The 22,758-nt window shown below is 39.9% G+C and overlaps 2 protein-coding genes across 2 annotated transcripts in view; one reads left to right on the forward strand and one right to left on the reverse strand.

The window, feature by feature from the left end:
- The window catches only part of tafa5a (TAFA chemokine like family member 5a), a 103,350-nt gene extending 95,634 nt beyond the window's left edge, over window positions 1-7,716 (forward strand). The window contains exons 4-5 of the mRNA XM_080492435.1: window positions 875-1,100; window positions 6,307-7,716. Coding sequence (XP_080348561.1) covers window positions 875-883 — 9 coding nt within the window. The 3' untranslated portion in view covers window positions 884-1,100; window positions 6,307-7,716. The remainder of the gene's footprint in view (window positions 1-874; window positions 1,101-6,306) is intronic.
- LOC308127407 (uncharacterized protein) overlaps window positions 1-22,758 on the reverse strand; it is a 246,529-nt gene that overhangs the window by 50,879 nt on the left and 172,892 nt on the right. The gene's annotated exons all lie outside the window — the stretch shown is intronic.

A 22,758-nucleotide genomic window follows, 5' to 3' on the forward strand; every position in this document is an offset into this window, starting at 1 on the left:
AACAAGCTCCATTCTCTCAGGACCATGAAAGCCGGCATCACATTATATGGTAATCCGTCCAACAGTTGTTTGGTTATTTTAGTCTAAAACAAGGGTTTACAAAGTATGGGAGGATGAGCTCCCCCTCACAGAGCTGAAACCACACTGCACCCTTAACTTTCATACCATACATGTTTTGTCTCCCACCAAGTAATTCGTTTTGGTTGAATTTCTGTCTTTTGTCACGTGATAATATGTTTATGTTCACAGGTGCTGGGATTCTTTCACCATTTTGATATGTGTCTTTGTTTAAACTGATAAACCAAGGATGGGTTAAAAGGAGAGTTTTCCTGCTATTTCACAGCTCACTAAAACCACTGGCTCAAAACAAAGTGCTCGGCAATGATTGAATAATATTACCATTGTTGTAGTGAAGGTAAAATTCAGGCAGAAGAACATCACAAAAATCTGTAATAGAAATGGAATGGATTGTTTTTGTTTGTGTAATCATTATTGCCCATCTTGTTCACGATCACTGTTTAACAAATTGATGATTGGAATGTACTCGGTAGAAGTGAAAGTATTGTTTTAATTCAGTTTGCATGTGGTCTACTGTTACGCAGAAACAGTCTGAGTCTGATTCACTCCCACGCCTCTATATTTAACACGGGAACAAAGCATGTTTCCCTTTTTCACAAGGACACACACATCACAGCTTTCCAGGTTTGGGCAAATCCAAACAGGCACGTTTCCAAGACACCTTATTAAAGCAAATGCAATAATAGTGGTGGTGTTGGTGGTGTGACTGTGTCTAAATCTGGACGAAGAACAAAACTGAAATCATCCTTCCAGCTTGATAACCATGCCACCTTCCCCTCTCCCTCTCTCCCCTCAGGCTCTATGACGCGACAAGGGTCCCCCTCGACACTCTTGCACTATGGAGAGCTTTGATGACCCCCATGACAGACAGCCAAAATCCACCTACCAACACCACCACCAACATCAGTCCCACCTCCTCAACCACCACCATCACAACAGGTCTACCCACACCCTGGTCCCCCAAAGGCAGGAATCAACACAAGCAGCTACAGAGCGCCATGGGCCTCATTGGAGGCAGCAAGGTACAGCACAAAGCCCCTCAGTGTTTGAATGTTTATTGCCAACTCGCCCTGTCAGATGAAACGTATTGTCTCAGAATCATTCAAGACACAAATCAGTGACTGCAAGTGGAATCACTTTCAATATACAGCACAAGTGTTCACAAATGCCCTCATGCCCTGTCTTGTCTCACACTCAATGAGACTCATCATTAACCTCACATGAATGTTTTTAGACTGTTGGAGTAAACAAGAGAACCTTAAAGAAAAAACATTCCTCGCAAAGAGGCCAGGCCTGGATTTGAACCCACAAGCGTTCTTGCTATGAATATTTATTCAAAGACATAACTAACAATAAATGAAACATGTAATGAGTAAAACCAACAGCAGGATATCTGTAAAAATAGTGTTTCTTTATCAGGGATTAATTGATAACTTCTGCAATTCTTCCTATAACCTTCGAAACTGAAGATACGTTAATCAAACTAATGCAGGATGCTGGAATACCTATAGATTGTGTAGGATACCTGGAATTGTTGAGAACTGAACACATGCCTGCTTCACACTTCTCATATTGACATAAAGACTTCTGTGATTTGCCCCTTTGACACCATAGATAAACATGGGTGTCCCCCTGGTACTGCGGTTTTCTCCCACAGTAAAATAAACATGCATATGAGGTTAATTAGTGACCCTAAATTGCCCCTAGGTGTGAATGTGAGTGTGTGCCATTGGTTGTCTCTCTGTGTTTGACTTGGAAAGCTGTTTACGTGTATCCTGACCTCACCCATATTTAGCTGGGATTGGCTCCAACGTCCCATAACCCTGCACAGGATTAAGCATTATAGAAGATGGATAGATCTTTAGACTTTAACTCTTCTTACAAGCTGAGCTCTTTCATTATTCAACAGTTTTTTTAATCTAATGACAGTCATTACAACCAATATTCTGGGTTTACAAGCATGTAAAACACATCCTGCTTCAACAGACAACAGGAAGCATGAACGAACCCACGTGCATATAAATCCAGACACAATTGAATCAACCATCTGCTTGTTGGATATCTTTATTTGGCATGCTTGGTTTTCCATAAGCTCGCCATTTCCCCCCCGAGTGCATTAAGCATAAAAAAAAAAAAACCTCCATGTGTGCAGCAAAACCAGTAAAACCCACTGGTTTATTTGGTTTATTTTCAGCCTGTTTTACTGGCATGTCTTGTATATTGTCTTTAAACCATTGTGTCAGATGGCGTCTTTGCACTCAAATAAAACAAGGCGCCAGCCAGGCTCTGATTTTAATACATGTGATAGGGAAATAGAGAGTACCCGTGTAGTAAACCTAACGTACTGCACAATAAAACGGATGAGGCCAAAGTCATAAAAATGCCCACTCTCATAGCATTTTTCAAAAACCAGGGCTCTACTGTCGGTCAATATTGTCAGCATTTATGGCCTATGTTATAATTTGCTTTTGAGAGGGGGAAAACAAAGAGAAAAAAAACATTGCCTACTGCTCTTCAGTCCAGACAGTAAGTTTTCTGTAGATGTGAAACTATAAATAGACGTTGAGTGGAATGCGTGTGATGAACTCGGAGCCCTGCACAGCGTATCAAAAAGAAGATTACTGTCTATTTACTCACAGAAAAAGACCCTCCAAGATTGGATTTAAACATTTGATCCCTTAATGTAGGAGTATAAAGCAAGACAATATGGTATCGCCTGCAATCATCTGCTTTCATACAGCGAAGGCAATAGAGTATGTGGCGATATTATCTTTACATGACGGTGCTTTGAGAGACGTAGCTGGCGACGGTTCAGTTATGCTGTTTGTATAGCAAAAAAAAAATAATCGAGGACTGTTTTTTTTTTTGTGTAACTGCCTGACGCCACATTGGTTAAATCTGTTCTAATGTTCCCTCTTGAGCATTAAGTTCTGATCATATTGTAGAATGCAGATAGTGAACTATGTTTGCTTTGATGTTCAGACGAAATGCAGTATGAAAGGGTTGATAATGACATAACACCCAAGATAGCTTTGAACTCTCTCCTAATGTGGAATGGGGCCTAGTGTCTGGAGGCCCGTGCATACATGTTCGCGTATTTTGATCTCAGCATCTGCTCCAGGCATTATCCAACTTCACAGCATGTAATGAGCAATTTCCAGTCCCTTATTAACCTGTGGATCATTTCTAACCTACAAGTTAACTTATGAATATTCATTCGGCATGCTATTGTGCAGCCCGTACATTACAACTTGGGAGGGTGCGTGCGTGGTTGCATAAGATTTAACATTAAACAGGAGGAGGTGAGGCATGTATTAGAAAGTATAGTGAGATGATGCAATGAGCAGAGGCTTTTTTTGGAATGACTGATGAGTAAAAAAAAGTCTTTATTCCATTAGCTCCTGCTCCACCTCGCTTCTTCGGAAAGGCTCCCCACAAATTGACAACCTCACTTAATCGACAGGATGTACTGGAAGTTCTGTATTATTTTGCTCCATTGCTGTCTCAATAAAGAGTTTTAGGGAGGCAAAGTAGAACCTATTCTCTCTCATGCGAGCCCATTCACACGTTTACCACGGGTCACATTGTGACATTTTAAAGGGAGTCAGCAAGAGTTCACACGGACAGGAAATGTCAAGCCGAGGCCATATGTTCGGCTGCATTCGCTTTCACGCCTCTGAATCCCAGCTGGACTGCGGCTCCATATGTATTGTGAATGTAGTTTTCCTTTAGCCTGAACAGATGTGTGCACCCTCACTTGAATGCACATTCAAAATGCATATGAAAGCCAGCAGAAATGCACGCGCCTTCACGGTTATACATCAAAGTGCTTCATCTCGGCCCAGAGGCAGGGAAGCGTCGCGTAACATCCCTGAAATCAAATGTTTTCCTTGTCCTCAATCGAGCGCCAATGTGCGCATATCGATATGTATTGAGTGGATTGCCTGCTTGCTTCATACCAAGAAAAGCCTGTGCAGTTTTCACATCAATATAGATTGATTCTGTGCATGATATTGCCCCCTGTTACTATGACACCTACAACAGTTACCTTCTTTGGAAAGCCTCCTTCTGTGTCACTCTTTATTGGAAGCCAATTTTGAGGATCCAGAGCAGTTCACTGGAAGTTTGCTCGATAGCCGGGCCTCTTCATACATTATATTTCCCCTCATCTCTGCATTCTTCAAGCTCCAGAATGTAAACTATTCTCTTGCTGTTATGAAGGTATAAAACAGAGTAATATGGTCGTTTCCTGATAAACCAGAAGTAATAATCACCTAGGGCCTGTGAATTTTATTCATAGGGCAAATTCATCTCATATTCATCTGACATTCGTTCCTCTTTTTAATAGAAGGCTTGTATTTCCCTGGGATGAGATTTGTGAGTGAGATTTATGGGGGACCATTTGCCACAGTGTGGGTTCGGGAAGAAAAAGAGAAGAGCACAAAAAAAGAACACAAGAAAATTACCCTGGTAGGCACGTGGCAGCCCGGATGAAGCAAGAGCATGTCTCCGCCCTGCATCTACTTCGATTCATTTGCATTACCATGCGTGTCTCTCACAACAATGCAATTCTTCTCTCTGTCTGTCTCATCAGTGGCTTCTTAATCAATTGCTGCTTTTGTAATCTCACCATACCCACTAGAGGGCGTAGCGAGAGGAAGGGCATGTGCTCACACTGGGATTTAACACCTGTTTGGGCAGCGGCCACCGTCGAGCTGTTAGCACAGTCACGGCCCTGCCTTAAGCCGCTACTCCTCAGGGTCATTTCATGCCCGGCTCCAACAAAACCGCGACATTATGTCTAATAAACCCCGAGCACATTGAGATGTTTATTATTCCCAGAGCATAAGACATTGTCGTCTGTGATACATGCTAGTACTCCATCCAACACCTGCCCCTTTCATGGCAATTTGCACCCTGTGAAATCATCAAGACTTCATTATTATGGATTAAGCTTCAGTGGCAACGCAACAGTCTTGGAGCGCATCGGCACCTCTATCAACTTGGCTGTGTGACTGGCGGGGGGCAGATGGTGAGGAGGCTTTCAGATTTGTCTTTCTGTGGTAGATTAATTGTTTCTCGGTCTCTGCACTGTAAGCCTGGCTTTGTTATTGGGTTACACACAGGGAAGAATCTGCAATATTTGACTTGCACGATGCCGTAATTAACATCTGCATTAGCCGAGCAATAATAGGTTTACACAATTCATGTACAGCAATGCAATGTGTGTGCAATGAGTGTGCCGTGAAAATGTGCTTTTGTTTCTTCTGAAGAGTGATTTGACATTTGGACAAAGATCAATATTTGCTGTTTTTGTTGAGAGTATCATGTGAAGATCAACTGGCTGGACCCACCTTGATTTAATATCTTTATCCAAAAAGATGCAGACTTCATGGGTCGAAATGTTTGTTGCCATTAAAAAAACTCTTATATTTAGAAAGCAGTTAATTTATAGTCTTGAGGGGTAACACATTAAAAATATGCTTGCCTGAATTTAGAGAAATTTTGTAATAAATGTATAAGTTGGTTGGTTCCCTTCATTTAATTGTTTTCTTGCTTGTTTGTGTATTTACTCACTCACTTTTGGACTTTTCTCAAAAGCACGACACACAACTGTTTTGTAGTTTGTTCATATTTATTTATCGTATTAATTATAGTTTTCTTATTTATTTGTTTACTTTGCTGTGTTAATATGCTTACTTTGGAAATCCCACATACATAATGGTTTATTTATTCAAATGTTGGTGAATTATTTCCTTGGGTATTTGTGTATTAATTCATGTTTCTATATTTACTAACTTATTCGTTTACTTACAAACTTGCAGACTTACTTTGAAAGAACTACATGTATAATTAGACAGCAGCCTGTTAGAGTCAGCATAAAAATGTAGCAACATCCAAATCTCAAAAAAACGGATTATATTGTGTTGCTCAGTACTCTATAAGTCTTCTCATCTATTACAGCAAGTAAGCGCACACGTTTAAAGTTAAAGAGAAGTAGTATTTCTTTGGTCGAAAAGGTCAATGTCACATTTTTTAGATTGCTAAACCAAAACAATGGTTCTTTTTGAAATCCCAAGTGCTTAATATCGTGGAATTAAAAAAAGTCTCTAATAATCTCCGTCATTTTTCGGACGAGCACTCCTCCTACAAGTCCTCATAGAAGTTCCACTGAGTGTGTGCAGAGGCAGTCGTCTCATGTTTGCTTTTGTTCTTGTTGATTCACAGGTCTCATAACACAGCCAGAGATGGGAAACGCCAGGGAGTGACTGTTTGAGGGAGTGAGCTCTCCCCCTGGAACGCTGGACAAACTCGCTGTAAAACACTTCTATCCGGCCCCCCCACCCCACCTCGGTTTCCTGACCGCTCCCTCCTGCTATCTCTTGTTGGGTCAACATGTCGCGTCCACCTCCTCTCTAATGTATCTGCCTGCTCTGTGAAATAAGCAGCACCTGCCGGTGTACGGAGGACGCCTTCAGAACCCCATAGTTTTTCGTTTGCCTCATCGGAAGTCCGCTGTTTGGAGCTGCTAACCGCATTGAATAACTGGGGTCGCCCTCATCTCTCTTCAAGACTCTAGTGCAGGAGTTCCAGAGCATCGACGGGATCATTACAGACCAAACCCTGTTGCTTCTTGGACCACCTTGCGAGACCGCAAAAACCAAACTGAGCGCTCTCTGCTGTGAATAGGCCTTCTGCTGGAGTAAACCTCCCATATTTTTATAGACCAAAGAGCAAAACAAATATGATCATTATTGACAGAGTGGACCATCTGGCAATGACGCGTAGAAAGTTTGTGGAAAATGCTTCATGTGTCGCCACAGACCAACACAAGCCCCCGCAGAGACACGATGCATACATGGACTAATGCAAACTGAACCTTTGCGACTGGTGGTTACATACCGTACACAATCAAAGGAGTACTTTTAAAACCTTTGCAGATGTTTTTTTCTTTTTTTTTCTTTTTTTTTTTTCTCAGACTAAACCCACCACTGTATTTTGGAACTGGAGATATAGGTACTACATACGTATAACTGTGTATCAAAAAAAAGAAGAAAAAAAACAAAAAAAAAACCTGATTTGCATTTTTCAATAGCTTCGGTTTGGACAGCTGGCGGAACGAATTGTTGGGTCGATCACAGATAAAGCGTTTAAATCATATCAAAGAAATGAGAGACATCTACAGAGAGTATAGACACTGTTTAGTCTGTAAAGAGAGCATAAAGAAATGTCATTAAATGTATTTTGAAAGGCCCTAAAAAGTTATATATTTAACAGTTTTATATGTTGTACCTTTGTAGAGAAGCTTATTGGACTTAAAATGTGGTCACAATGGCAGTTTAGTAGAATGTGAACAAATGCTGTTCTCATGACTGCTGGCTCTTAGTCCCAGGTTTTATGTTCACACACCTCAGTAGCTGCTTTCTTTTCATGGTCATCTACAAGTCACTGTCTATCAGAACCATTTATGGATTAAAAAAAAAAAAAAAAAAGGAAAGTGACACAATTTATTGAGGACTGATCTGCAGCCAACTGAACATTGTAAATTTATGGTAGTCAGTGGAAGCCATTGAAATCTGCTAATTTGCTATGATATTGTATTGTACACGGTGTGGAATACTGACTCATTTCCTCTCTATGGGTTTTGATCTCTTAATTTATTTTGTGCTTGTGTTTGTTCGCACAAATCCGGCCTCTCTCCGATAGCGGCGAATGCAGCGAGGAAGGAGAGAGAAAGTGAGAGACAGCAAGAGAGAGAGAGAGACAGAAGAGTGAGAGAGAGAAGAGAAATCAGAGAGAGCATTTCAGAAGTATTGGAAGTCATTTACATACTTTTTTTATCATGGAATATTTTAAGAATAAATTAAATTCATGAAACGAAGTGTCCCCTGCAAATCTAGATGGTCGTCAAGGTCCTAACATGGGAAGTTCAAATGATGGTATTCTGGTCTTCCTCTCATATGTGTCCTGACACCACAAAAAGGAGAGTTTTCTGTCTTTCCCAGGTAATCAGGTGGGTTTATGACCAAATCAGCTCTGGAGTAAAGTGCTCAGTGGGAAATTATAAGTGGAGCATCGCATCAAAGAGACTTCAATCACAAGTACCAAGCCGCACTTAGTCAAGGTTATTTCCAAGACACGTCAATGACTGACTGCGGGTTGTACAGGGAGACTGCACAGTGCATGGAACTCAGGGTTGGTGCAAATCCGCAATACGTCAGTCATACACTCGACAATAATAGTACGGTACATACATCAATGTTATATCTTGCACTCCTACAGTTGGGCTCTCACTTTGAAATGATGAAACAAGGGGAAAATAGAAAAAAATAATAATAATCTACCGAGAAAATGTACATCTGCATCAAACTAAATATCTCAAACTGACACATGACAGCAACAAAATACCACTATTGCACATTTTTGCAAACCACACATGTGTTACAAGTCAATATTTGGAGAATCAATGAAGGAATCCCACACGTTTGCCCACAACGAATATAACAGTGGCAAAGATGACCAATCTATGGAGTGAAAGGTCAAGAATGAGAGACTCTCTAAAGGTGAGTAAATGTGTATGGAAACCCAGTCTTTCTCTGACCTCATCAGATTACTCTGGTACCAAAACCAACCATGTGTTCATCATATTTAGTGTTAAAATGAAGGTCCGATGTCAAGAAAATTATTGAGTTGCCAATTTGATTTACGTATAAGCAGTTCAATTTATCCATAGTTTACGGCAAAATATAGGGGGAAAACTGAGGACGTGAACAGAAGAAAAATAATAGTATGTTACATCTATTGGTGGACATTCCATGTACATCAATCCACTGTATCTTCTAAACAGCTTTATCCAACATAGAGACATGAGATGATCCCAGTTCAGAAGTTTAATTTACATAACTTATCTGGTAAAATGAATGTTCAGCAGAAGAAAATGAAAAAAGAAAAAATGTTTTCCTGTTCATCACAGCAGCATATACCTCAGGAGGTTCTCTCCATGTGTAATCCAGGTATCCTGGTTTTCTCCCGCAATTAAAAAAATGGACTGGTGACTTGTCCAGGATATAACCTGAACTGAACAAAAAGTCAGCTGGCGATCAACTCCAGCTCTCCCAGTGTTGGTAAAAGTGCTGTAGATAATGGATGGACTTCTGAATATATTTTTCCATTTTTTATATTTACTTTTCTGGCTCAATCTGGGCTAACCTGATGAAATACTATGAAAACTATGTCGTGGTAGCTTTTTGTTCTCATTTTCCTTTTACAATATCTAAAGTTTCTAGAAACGACTATTATATTGGCGGTCAGTCTTAAAAGAAATCCAAACCATATTTGGTCATATTGGCACAAAAACTCATGATGTAAAATTTGACCTTCCACTGAGCTGTTTCATACAACGATGCCTGCACTGTTTTCATGAACTACTGAATTGACTCCACAAATAAATAAATACTGAATTATCAAGGTCCACAGTTAAGCAGGGCTCATTACAGAATGTTGTTTCAAATATCTACTTAACTGTAACATGTATGCAAATCATCAAATAGCTAAATCTACTGTTCTCACCAGACAGAATTACAATAATTAATGCAACAAATTCTGACCTTATGGCCTCAGTCAGAATGTACACATACAGACTGAAACAAAGAATATATATTTTAACATTAAAATGCACTGCTAAGGTTTTAACAGGACGCCAAACCACAAGAGTACACAGTATATAGTGAAGAAACGCTTCAAAATGTATACATTTCAGCAATTGCCACATAGTGGGAGGGAGAAAAAAGAAAAGACATTGTAATCTATTTTCTTTATCATCTCTGCCGTCAAGCATTGTTAAAAATCGGTGAATCTTTAACTTTGACGCCATGGATTTTTGTCCGATTATCTTTCCTTCCAGATTCCTGCACAGCCAATCAGGTTTCACTTCCTGCTTTATGAACTTGTTTGTAAAACGGTAAAATGACCTTTGAGAACCTTTAAACACAGATGAAAATTAGCACTAATGCTTCATCCAATACATTATCTGTACCAAAACGAGTATTTGAAGAGAGGTCAATATTTGAAGATTTCCTGTGACTTTAATGTAAGTTTCACTGGTGTACATTCTGCCACACTCTTGTTAAGCTACTTTAAACTTTAAATCACAATGTCTCTTAGACCTGACTATCAACTGCCGTGCCGCGCTCTGCATTACTTACAACTGAGCGATATAGGGGCAGATATTCACATCTACTGCTCTTTAGATGGATGTAAACACACTGGGGAAAAGAAAAAAAAAGGTGCTATATGCAGGTACTGTATATGTGCATATTTGTTCCAAATATCTGTTGCATCCTATATTTCACCATCTGGAATCTGTGTGAACCCCCCCAATGCAAGCAGCTGAAATCCATATTGCGGCAAACAAAGTCTTTTGATTCCAAGATAAACACAGAGAAGCACAGGGTCTTAACCCCGGCTTCGCTTGGTAAATCCTGGTTTGAACCATTATGCTTCCGCACACTTGACTTTTATTCTGAGAGCTAACACAGTGATCCAGCTGGATCATCACTCCGTGCCACCCTCCAGGATCCAGCGTACGGAGGAATATCAGTATGTGGAAATGAGACCTAACAGATCTCTTTTGGCATTGCACAAGTGACCGCTAAGTGGGAGACGGGTGTTTAATTACATCAGATTGAATTCCAATAATCCGCGCTGCATCCTTGAGGTTTGTCTGACGTCTTTAGGAGTCATGCCTCTACATGTTTTAATTTGATTGAGAGACGATGGTGTGAGGCAGATGCATCCACAAAAGACCATTGCAGAGTATGGAAACGCCATGAGGGGTGAACAATTAGAATATGATAAACCAAGCAAGCCACTCTTCTTATTTTGTAGCTTCAAAGCTTAATGTATCTACACTTTGCTCTCTTCGAGAAGAAACGGGAGAGCACTGCTGTTTGAAATCCTGCACCTTTCTATCTTAATTTGTCAGTTAATGTGTCTCTCAGCGAGCGTCGCCTGCAGAGTCGAGGACGCGCTCGCTGCACATTGTTCCGCAGTAAACCTCCAGGATAGAAGATTCTCTCTTCCATTTACAGCACAGATAAATCTCTGAAATTCCAATACTGCCTCACACAGCACAAAATATTATTATTTGCTTTGATGGATAACATTTACCCGCTAATTCAGATTTCATACTGTGAGTCTTTGTTTACAATATAAATCTAATTAAGTGCAGCCATCACAGCACAAGGTGGATCGATACGCAATATGGCCAGCGCAGCTGCTTACCTCACAAGGATGCCTTCTCCTGCCAATATTTTTTAACCTATAAAACAGTTTGGGTTTTTCTCAGTAGGGCCAATAATCTGTCAAGGTTAGGGCAACGAGAGACAAAACATTACCTCAGTGGGCGACATGTTTGTTACATGCAAAAAAAGAAAAAAAGATTCCTGTGGTTTTATCTGGCGTTTATTTTCCTTTCACTGCCAGTTTATGGATGTTTCACCCTTTTTTTAATTACTTTACTAATAGGGAATGAATGCCAATCAGTAAAAACTGCTGTTAATGCTTTAAAACAACTGCTATAATCAATATTTTATTAACAAACTAAAATAAATATGAGCGATGTGATGTCTGGGAGTGTCGATCAATCACAGAATTGTTTCCCAAGTTTGTTGCGGAGTCTTTTAGATTATCGATTGGTTTCACTTTTGTGTCTCTCTTTGTCAGCTTCATTTCCTGTCACAACAAGCAGCCGATGTCAGTCAGAAAGATTTGATCAAAATCGTGTACGGACGACACAAGAGATGTACAGCGACAAACTAGAAATGTCGAACGATTGACTTGAATAGTTTTGAGTTATTAATTAAAGCATAAACAAGTACGTTAAGTGATCAGGCGATCCAGTAATGGTACAAAAACGAGACGGCAAAAGGCAAAAACAAAACCTGAAGAGATGAGATAAAAAATAAAAAATAATAAAAACAAACAGCTGGACAAGATGAGAGAGGACCTGCAACTATAGAACACACAATCAGACATGAACCAGAACCACAAATGCACCAGATGAAATTAGCTTTTCCAAGACATCATCAGTATTAAAACACCATAATAAAGTAATGCCTACGATAACAAAACAAGCCAAGACCTGATAGAAACCGGAAAAAAGAATGTAAAAGATGACCGGATCATGGATTTCTGGGTGAGTAATATGACTTTAACATACAAGCATTATTGCGCTTAACTTAAAAGAAAAGTGCAGTCTCTTTATTATCAACAACTATCAACCTAATAAGATTGAAGCAGTTTGGATCGATGAGGCCAAACAGTTGGCAATAATCCTCGATGTCTGCAGAATAAGATGGTTTAGGCCGGATTGGGTAATAATAGCATGACTGTCAGCAGTAACTGCAGGTTTTGTGTAAGTCTTTGTTCTATCTCAAAAAAAGACCATAAACGTATACAATTTAAAGTGACTAGACGGCAAGGTGTAGCGGGTTCTCCATTCTCCTTCTTCTCCAGTTCTCCATCATTTGATCCATCTATTCATCCTCCTGTTTATCTCAGTGTATGTGTAGAGCCAATGCAGTGATTCATATGTTCCCACAGCCAATCTCACCCTTGCTGCGCCTTTGTTGCTCCACATTATGAGCAGAAAGGTGAAACAACGTCGGCCATTATTCTGCTTTGAACTATCTAAAGCGATTATAGGCTAGGCCATAAGAAAGGACAGTCATAAAAGAGCTCTGAAAAAGCCTTGAGGCCCTGAGATCTATTGACAAAGACACTAAGGAGCTACCAACTACCACAAGACTGTGTGCTTGTCATTGATCATTGTTTCAGACCTTCAAAACAAAAGACTGTCTGATTGTGCACATGAACATTTCAGTAAAATTGATATTTGAAAAAACTAATTCAATCATTCTGATAAGAAATAATAGCACCTAAAGTAGTTGAAAAAAAAAAAATTTCTCCAAGAGGCTGCTCTGCAGTAAAGTCTGATGCAGCCCTGAGATCTATTGACAAAGACACTAAGGAGCTACCAACTACCACAAGACTGTGTGCTTGTCATTGATCATTGTTTCAGACCTTCAAAACAAAAGACTGTCTGATTGTGCACATGAACATTTCAGTAAAATTGATATTTGAAAAAACTAATTCAATCATTCTGATAAGAAATAATAGCACCTAAAGTAGTTGAAAAAAAAAAAAATTCTCCAAGAGGCTGCTCTGCAGTAAAGTCTGATGCAGCCCTGAGATCTATTGACAAAGACACTAAGGAGCTACCAACTACCACAAGACTGTGTGCTTGTCATTGATCATTGTTTCAGACCTTCAAAACAAAAGACTGTCTGATTGTGCACATGAACATTTCAGTAAAATTGATATTTGAAAAAACTAATTCAATCATTCTGATAAGAAATAATAGCACCTAAAGTAGTTGAAAAAAAAAAAAATTCTCCAAGAGGCTGCTCTGCAGTAAAGTCTGATGTTAAAAAAACTAAGTGTTCATTCAGTTTTGGGAATAAAAAAAGTTTTAGAATTGAGGAAAATTTGAAAAATGTTACCACGCACCATGTTTTGCCAAACAGTGTGAAGTCCTAGGACTGCCGACTCTGGCATATTGACAGACTCTAAACTCGTGCTCTCACACCACCCATGCCTTTGAGAACATCTGGCTGCAGTTATCGGCTGAATGTGAATTTACTATTTCATGTTAAAGATGATGCTTTGACTAGTATTAGGAATTTAATGATTCAACATTCAATGCTGAAGTTTTCACTTATGGAATTCAGTATTCATCGGCATTGTTACACTCACTTTTAAATCATAGCCCGTTTTATAGTTTTTAATTGTATCTCAAATTAATTGTACCACTTTTTTCACTTTCTTCTCAAAAATTTACAAGAAATAACGCATTTGAGTAAATTAATCAATTTATCCACAAAAAGCCTCCAATATGTCTTCCCGAGATCTCAAATTGATACCTCCTCATCTGCTCAATTTTAGGGGGCAAAATATAATTTCTTACAGTTATAATCTAGATGGCATTAGTTCATATAATATGTGTGCATGCATTTAAAGCTCGCGGCTGACGTCACAATCTAGCAGCCCTAACGCCAACAAGTTCGACCCTCGCCATTATTATGATATGTCTGTTGTTTTTAATCACTTACTATAAATCACAGCGGCGTTATTGTGGATGGCATTTCATGGCACTTCCCTATAGCCTACTAGCAGGAGCACAGACATATTCAGCCACCCTAATTAGTGCAACTATCCAGCAGTGGAAGCGCCCTGTCCTTTTTGCTGCATTGACTGGCTTAATGCTGTGTGGAGTTTGACACGTGAAGTCTGAGGTTAAGCTCCGGAGCTACGGGCCTGAGCTCTGCCTTTGCTCCCCCTGCTCAACCTCTCTGTGGTAGATGGTTCATTGTCAGCTGGGTGTTCAAGCTCCATTTAACTCTAACTAACTGCCTTTAGTCATTATGGCTGCTCATTAATGCTGCAGTGGTGCTGCCGAGCAGCCCTGAGAGCATCTGGGTGAGGTGACTGCACCATGTATAACTGTTAAAGCCGTGCCCGGGCTGCACATTTGCAATTGGCAGTTTTATTGTTACACAATGAATGGCACAAACATAATCCTAATAGCATGTTATTGTGAGGCCATTTGCAAAAGTAAACCTTTATTAAATCGCAGACACCTGTAATCACCCTTAAGAGCTAATCTTTATTTTTTTCTAAATGGGTCATGAACAAATCTTTGAAGCTTCACAACAAAGTTCCCTAATGCCCGGGCCTCCTAACCAGGGATACTGGGGGACGTGCAGAGCCGGGAAATATTACTAGCTGAATAAAACGAGTCATTTCTACAAATTACATCAAAATATTTTTGACAAGAAAGAAAATAGAATCCAGCTGTATTTAACAGATGTTTTCCAAGATGTCAGAAGTAAAAAGAAGTTAAAAAATAAAAGCAGAAAATAAAATAAAAGGTTAAGATAGGTAGGTCAAAATTAAAGTATCAAAAGATTCCTGATACAACCTGCCGAGAATTACGCAGCGTCATGCATCAGCAATGTCGCCGATGTCCGCAGTTTGGATATTCTTCAATATTAATTAAAATGACAAACATGAGGCAGAATGCAAATTATATTCTGCCAAATTACAAAGAGGAGGCGAAAGACAGTTTGTACAACACCAGCAACATAATCACTAGAGACATTGGGAGCAGCAGAGTTAGACCAATGTCATTTATTAGTTTAGCTGCGCAGCACATAACTCTGAGCCGCGCTTCAAGCCAAAGATTTTCAGGGCTCGCACACGCCAACGATGCTACATGCTAAACGTGATTAAAGTATGACTGATACACTCATTAACAGCGAGCTGGAGCCGGAGCTCGGTCTACAGTATGCAAACGGCAGTGCGGAAATAGACGCTACATATGTTGCACATCTTTTGCAAATAGAGTATGAATTATGCATTAGGGCATTTAATAAGTACTGGTATCGGTACACAGTATCGGGAAGTAGCTCAAGGTTAGTGCTCGTACCTGTACTTGTCCCTTAAAAGAGTTGTATCAGTGAATCCCTATTAAATGCATTTCCATGGCTGAAATGTTTGTTTGAATGAAATAGTGTTCATTAATTTGTTTTGAATTAAAAACAAAGACATACGTTTGTATCATACTGTGATGTGATGAAGACCGTTGCCGCCACTTTAAAAGTGATCTGTAGCAGAGATATGGGTGATGGAAATGAAATGTGTCTGGCTCTGGGGAGGACTCAAGGAGCCAGACACCTCCGTAGGTGGAACATAAGCTCATATTTATTCCCACAGCACAAAATAAAAATCCAAAACACCAAAAAAAAAAAACAAAGTCCATGAGATCATGGGAGAATCACTACGAGATGGAGGAAAGTCAAAACACAGGAACATAGACTGAGACGCTGCCCACACAGGAACCCAGAAACACAAGACAGACCAACCAGAAAGAAACAGAACTCAAGCCCTATATATACGCCGCTGTCACCAGGTGAACACAATCACACGCTCAGGCACAGGTGAAAGACATCAGGAGGCGAAGTCAAGGAGCAAACAAATGATAAAAGACAGTTAGAATCTCAAAATAACACAAAGAACAATAAAGGTGAATCATGACAAAAGTCAACAATTTACTTTTCTCCTAAATTGTCCTATTTTATCAGTTGGTTGATAGATAGATAGATAGATAGATAGATAGATAGATAGATAGATAGATAGATAGATAGATAGATAGATAGATAGATAGATAGATAGATAGATAGATAGATAGATCTTTTGTCAATCTAAACCTTCTGTTCACTATGCTGATTTATTGAATATCACATTTGTTATTATAACACATATTTCTAGTTCAGTATTGACATTTGAAAACCAAAAGTCAAAGATAAAAGGTAAAATTAACGATACAGAAGAGAATAATAAAATAAATAATGAATGGCGAGGGCGTGGGGAAGACATACAGAGTATGAAATGCATTTGCCAGCTTCTGTGGCATTAGTAATCAAAGGTTACTGGTGTACGATGAGCGCCGCTCTGCATCCACGGAGAGGCAGGGATGCAGGGTGACAGCTGGGGATGGCGGCCAACACACTGGACCACTAAATGAGAAAAATGACCAGCTTTCACCAGCTCTTTTAAAAACTCATTTACATCCTGTCAGATTCCATTATGGTCGGGGACCTGCATCGGAGCTGCAGGACAGGACTGGGCTTGAAGTGCACCGACCGTGCAGGCCAAGCTCCTATCAGCCTGACCCGGCTCACCGGTCCAATAGACAGCTGATTCTCCTGTGTCAAGGTTTTTTTGGCTTCCCCGCTCCCCTTCTTCCATCTTTCCCTTTTTTATTTATTTTTTTTTAAATGTATTTTTTTTTTTTTTACCTTTGTGCAGTCTTGGCTTAGAGCAGGTGATTATCAAACAGCCTGAAACCCCACTTTTGCTCTTTTATACAATTACTGTACAGTATGTGCTCCTAAAAGCATCAGTCGAGAGGATTAGGCCGGCTAAATGCTGAGCCTTGAATAAATTATGTGCTGGGGGGCAGCAATAAAAGAGAGCAGGAAAATGTGGAAAGGACGCTGTACAGTGAGTGAATTCAGCTTCAACTGTGAACATGGTCAGTTTCAGCTGGATTACAAATCTACTTTCACACGTTCCTATTTATTTATTTATTTTACTGCTGCGGCATTAGTGTGAAGAGGATTGCTGATGAACACCGGCATCTTAGGTGGGATAACTTTTTTTACATTCACCAAATGTCAAGTTGACATGGGGCCTCTTATTAGGAGGAAAATCACAGCTTCTGTTAAGACAAGAAAGCCATTAGCAACATCAGTCTGTAGGACTCTTAGGCGGCATCCACACGAGCCAAAATGATCCTTGCTCTCCCCAGCGTTCTCGAAAGAATCATTCTGTCTACACGTCACTATAAACGAGGCTCAACACCCTGTAGTACATATGCCAGGCATTTAGGGGGCGCTGTGAGTCACCAAATACACAAAAAATGTGTTAATACTCAATTAAAAGGTCTTTAGGACTTTTGGGGAGTATTATCATTTCTTAAATTCAAATATGATGTTCAGTTCAATCTTCATGTTTAAAACAAAGTTTAATTTAAAATATATGTTTACCTTTAATATGTTTTTGTAAAAAATCTAGATACAAATTTAAAGAAAAAAAAATTTAATACATAGGTTGAGCATGAATACTTTTTGAAGTATTATTTGAGGTGATTAATTTACAAAATTGTTGCATAAATGAGGGAGAAGCAGTTTAATATAATATACACCCTGGATAGTGTACATGGGCTGCAAGTTGAGACCTTGACAAAGTAAAGCTCAAAACCGTTATTATATATACAAGTTATTTTGAGAAATATTTCATCCAATCATTATTTTTGAAGTAGTTTGTTAGACTTGCTGCTGCTCTTCTTGATTTGCTTCTACGATCACTCCACAAAATCAAACACATTCCAATCGACGTTTTTTCCTGTTCCCATGTTAATAATACATGCAGCCTGATAAACAGTGGCGAGTATCTAAATCAAGAACGACAGCTGTTCGCGCCTCTACAAACGCTCTTTGGGTGTAAAAGCTCTAACCTCAGTTAAACTAACAGGGGTCACAGTCTGCGGTCGCACTCATAAACCTCTCACTTGTCTCATTCAAACTCCGAGCATGTGTGTAACACCGTGATCCGACGCATACATCAAAGCCACGGCGAGTACCTCGGCACACACTCGGAGCTCCATCAATCCCCTCCGGCCTACGGAAGCTGCCTTTTCCTACACAGTCGGCCATCAGGGGTGACATCCTCAAGGAGGCGATACAAACAGTGTCTAATGAATTTTTAACGACGAGCCTCGCGAGCGGCGGAGAGAAGACGAGCCGGAAATGCGAGACGGTGAGAGAGACCCCTGCTGAATGCATTACAGTGATTTGTGGGTTCACCTTTGAGTGGGGGTAAGAGGCGTCCCCCCTCAGATCATCAGGGTGTTAAGTGTGCTCAGCGGGGGGGGCCGCCCGGCACCGCATTGTGGGCCAAATGATGTTTGAAATGTTTTAATCAAATTCGGTCTGTTCATTAGACTAACAATGGGCTTCATGGAGCGAGCGCTCAGTGGTTCAGCTTCTCTCTGGCCTCGGGGGAACCCTCGTGATAGAGTACGTTTCCCAAACTCCCGGTGACACGTTTCTTACATGACGCTCTTCTATACATTTAGATCGGCTTTTATCAACCCTGACAGGTTGTCACATCGCCTGATTCGTACAAAAGAAAGGGTTCTGATCTCGATCGGTCTTCCTGAGTGGCACGTCGATCGGAGATTACATGTCAAGCTAATGTTGCGGCGGACGTATATGTTGAATTGATCAAACACACACACGACAGGCAGCGTGTTGCTAATAGCAGCAGAGTTGCTCTTCAGATTATCTCTTTGGTTTTTCTGTCAGAGAGGGAAAGACTTTGTCAAGTGTGACACTCCAGAATATTGTTTTGTGGGATTGCTGAGGATTAAGCTGACTTTTCTGTGGCGCTGCAGCTCAAATCCCATGTTCTTTAAAGAGAGTTAAGCAACAATGTAGCCAGGAGAGATAAAAAAAAAAAACAACAACAAAAAAACATTGCAGATGTAAATGTTGCCAGGTTCACATTAGACAAATCCTTTTCATGACAATTTTTTTTTTGGTACTCTATATTTGCTGTATTTTAAAGGTACAATGAGATACTATGGTTAAACGTTTTAACTCTGAAATCATTAATAACAATATTTTAATTTGCAAAATACAACATGTAATATTTAAGGACATTAGATACAAAATTTTAGGCACAGAAATAAAGAATGAAAGAATTTCCCTTTGGGATTAATACAGTTTTTCTATTCTATTCTATAATATAAGTCTCCGGGAACACGGGAAACACAAGGTGCCTTGATTCACACAGAAACGTAGGCGGACCAACAACCAGAACACAGATGATGAAGCCACCAGGTGAAGACAATCACAAGCTCAGGCTCAGGTGAAACACATCAGGGTGACGATCAGCAATCAAACAAGACAATGAGAGGAAGCCAAACAGCCTGGTACGAGATACAGAATCAAAATCTACAAATAATACAAAAAGACTAAATGTAAACCAAGACATGTATTTTATAGTCATCACGATCTAACATTGAATTGGATAAAGCAAGAGGCTCAGCATAAAGAGCCAGTTTATACAGGATCGCACCATCTGAACGAGAGCTGAGCTCGTTTGAGTCCTTGCTATTTGACTAGGAATTAAGCAAGTTAGGTTTTAATGATAAAAATCATTGAAAAAAGACTGGAATCACTTTGTTTGTGGCACATATCAGCACGCAGAGATTTCTATCATTTTAATGATTATTCGTTTTTTTACTTATCACGAGTGAGACAGCAGTATGCCACTGGCTTCGACAGATAACACTTTATCATTCTGCTGAGGCTTTACAGACATTCAGACACTCAAATGTAGCTACAATGGGGGAAAAATAGAGGTTCTCTGTTGCCAATAGCGGGGAAATTTATCAATCTACAATACTGCGACAAAAAAAGCATATTCATTTGTTCGTATGGCAGTCTGATGGTATACAGGCTGTCTTTATGCTGCTTTTAAAAGTGAAGTTCGGACATTTTCTGAACTCACCAGACTGCCCAATGCAAAGTTTGTTCGCTTGATGACAAAGCAAACAGCCTTGCAGTTGAATGCCTCGTCATTCTATTCCATCAAAAAAGATGTTGGTACCAGTGGTTATCCTAACAATACTGTTACAAAAACATTGTTTCAAATGTGATTTTTTTTTTTTTCCTGTATGGAACAGTCCTAATGGGAAACAAGAGAATCACATAAAAAACAACAACAACAACAACAATTACACTGACGCCGAAGGAAATAGCTCACATATTTTCGACTCCACTCACAAGGTGAGAAATGGGACAATAATTTTTTTTTAAAAATGTGCCTCACATGTCCACCAGCACTGGAGCAGCAGGTGCATTGGAGGAGAAATCAAACATAATTTCGCCAAGTGCACTTTCGTAGAAGGCTTCTATTGCCCTCAGCGGCACGCCGTGATGTAACCTATGAGCTGCGTTGCAAGGTGCTGCCTTGAAGTTGCTTCTATCGCATTTGATTGTGCCAGTCTTGTGCTGGTCGGTCACGCTGCTGGTGAGACTGACCCTGGGCAGCACCAACTTTACGTGGAGGAGGCAAAAGGACACATCAGAGCAGTCGTCGCTTTTCACTCCGAGAGCCAAGTTGGCTCTCTTTTGAGGGGGGGGGGGGGGGGGGGGGGGGGGGGCACGGCAAAGACCAAATGGAAAACTTCCACACTTCATTTTTTGAATGTCACACCAGATGGACTCTTGAATGGTCCAAATGCCCCCAAATGGTCGGTCCACTTTCACCGCTCATGAGCCCAAGTGACACTCTGGTGCCACCTCAGGGCAAAAATAGAGCTACTGTCACGCAAAACTTGCACAAAGCCAGCCACTGGATCAGCTCTTATACATGTGGAAAAGATGACGTTTGCATATTTGTGAGACATTCTTGAGAAAAATATTTGCTGACTATTAAAATTGTGCAGACATTAATTAACTAAAGAAAAAAAGAGCCCTCGGTCTCATTTACATGACCACGTTTAAAGCTTTTTCGTTGGGGAAACGTTTTGTGTATACACGGAAATATTTTGAAAACGATGTCCATTTATAAGGAATGGCGAGCACACATACTTTTGTACGGACCGATGACGGGGTTGGATTGTTATGATGGGTGATTCTCATCTTGAAAAGAAGATAGTATGAACAATTTCCAGAAAAAAGTTGTGTTTTCTTTGCATGGACTCTGTGTGTTTTCAAAAAGTCCCACTTTGGAAGCCCTTTTCAAGAAGTTTTCAGTTAATTTAAGCTCCGTTATTGTGTAAACAGAAACACAAATCACAATTAAAGTTCTACATTCCCTCTAAAATGCATAATTTTTAATCGTACATGAACCCTAATGAATGGTGAGGCACCTGCTCTATAAATAAATTCACAAAGAACTACTCTGAACTAATAAGGAAGCGTTACTGGAAGTAAAAAAAAAACTTGTTGGGTTACATCAGATGCCATTATTATTATTCCAATTTTCCTGTGTTACATCAGAACTCGGAAGAACTAACAATGTGGATAATTGCCTAAAGAAATACAGAGCACCACACTGCTCTGTGTTTTTCAAAGCTCAATGTTTGAATTTGTAATAAATGTGTGGACTGAGGATGCGCTCGATCGCAGGGAGTGTTTTACTCCCACTATCACAACACAATGCAGCAGCCTTTAATCTGTAGTATGAAAAGTCCCCACATTGCTAGACCACTAAATCTACTTTATTGTGTTATTTCAACCTGTCAGACCTATCGATCAGTGGATTAAGACAAAGATGATGTTTTAAAGCTTTGACTGAGAGTTTCATAGCTGTCCTGAAATCCAATACCAATAGGGGTTCATAGATCCTGCCCAGGATTTAGTGCTATAGGCACGATTGATGACACAGAGCTCAGGCATAATGGTGGAGGTGCATGAGTCCCATCCTTCAACATAACTCAAGATAACGCTCTGCTTTTTATTTGGTTATTAGAGTCATTCAGTTGTCCAGTTATTTAAAACATGGAGCACGGCACAATGAGGTGCGTCTCCGTCGTAAATAACGTCGAGATGTCTCACTTTTCTTGTAGGGGGAATAAATTTGTTCTCAAACTTCTTTGAAAATGCCTTCGTTGTATAACTGATCACTGCAAAACTGCTACCAATAGAAGCCCTATTACTCAAAGTCAGCGATATAATCAAATTTGGATTGTTTTCTCTGCTCCAGCACAGGATTTATCACCACTTTGAACTCGGTAAAATCACCTACAGCTTTTCAATATACACAGTATTAAATTTTGCGATGAGTGTGGCTTCTTCATTTGATCTTTCAACTGTAATCAATTGTCAATACAAGATATGCTGCCGCGAAATAGAAATGCAAGGTTCACTAATGGGAGGAGGTAGCAGAAAAGCTATTGCTGGGCTGTCATTGCATAAATATCAGGAATACAAGACAATATTTGGAAAACAAAACAATGAATATAAAAGTTATGCAATAATACAA

Source organism: Lipophrys pholis (genome assembly GCF_963383615.2).
Source record: "Lipophrys pholis genome assembly, chromosome: 22".
Classification (NCBI taxonomy): domain Eukaryota; kingdom Metazoa; phylum Chordata; class Actinopteri; order Blenniiformes; family Blenniidae; genus Lipophrys; species Lipophrys pholis.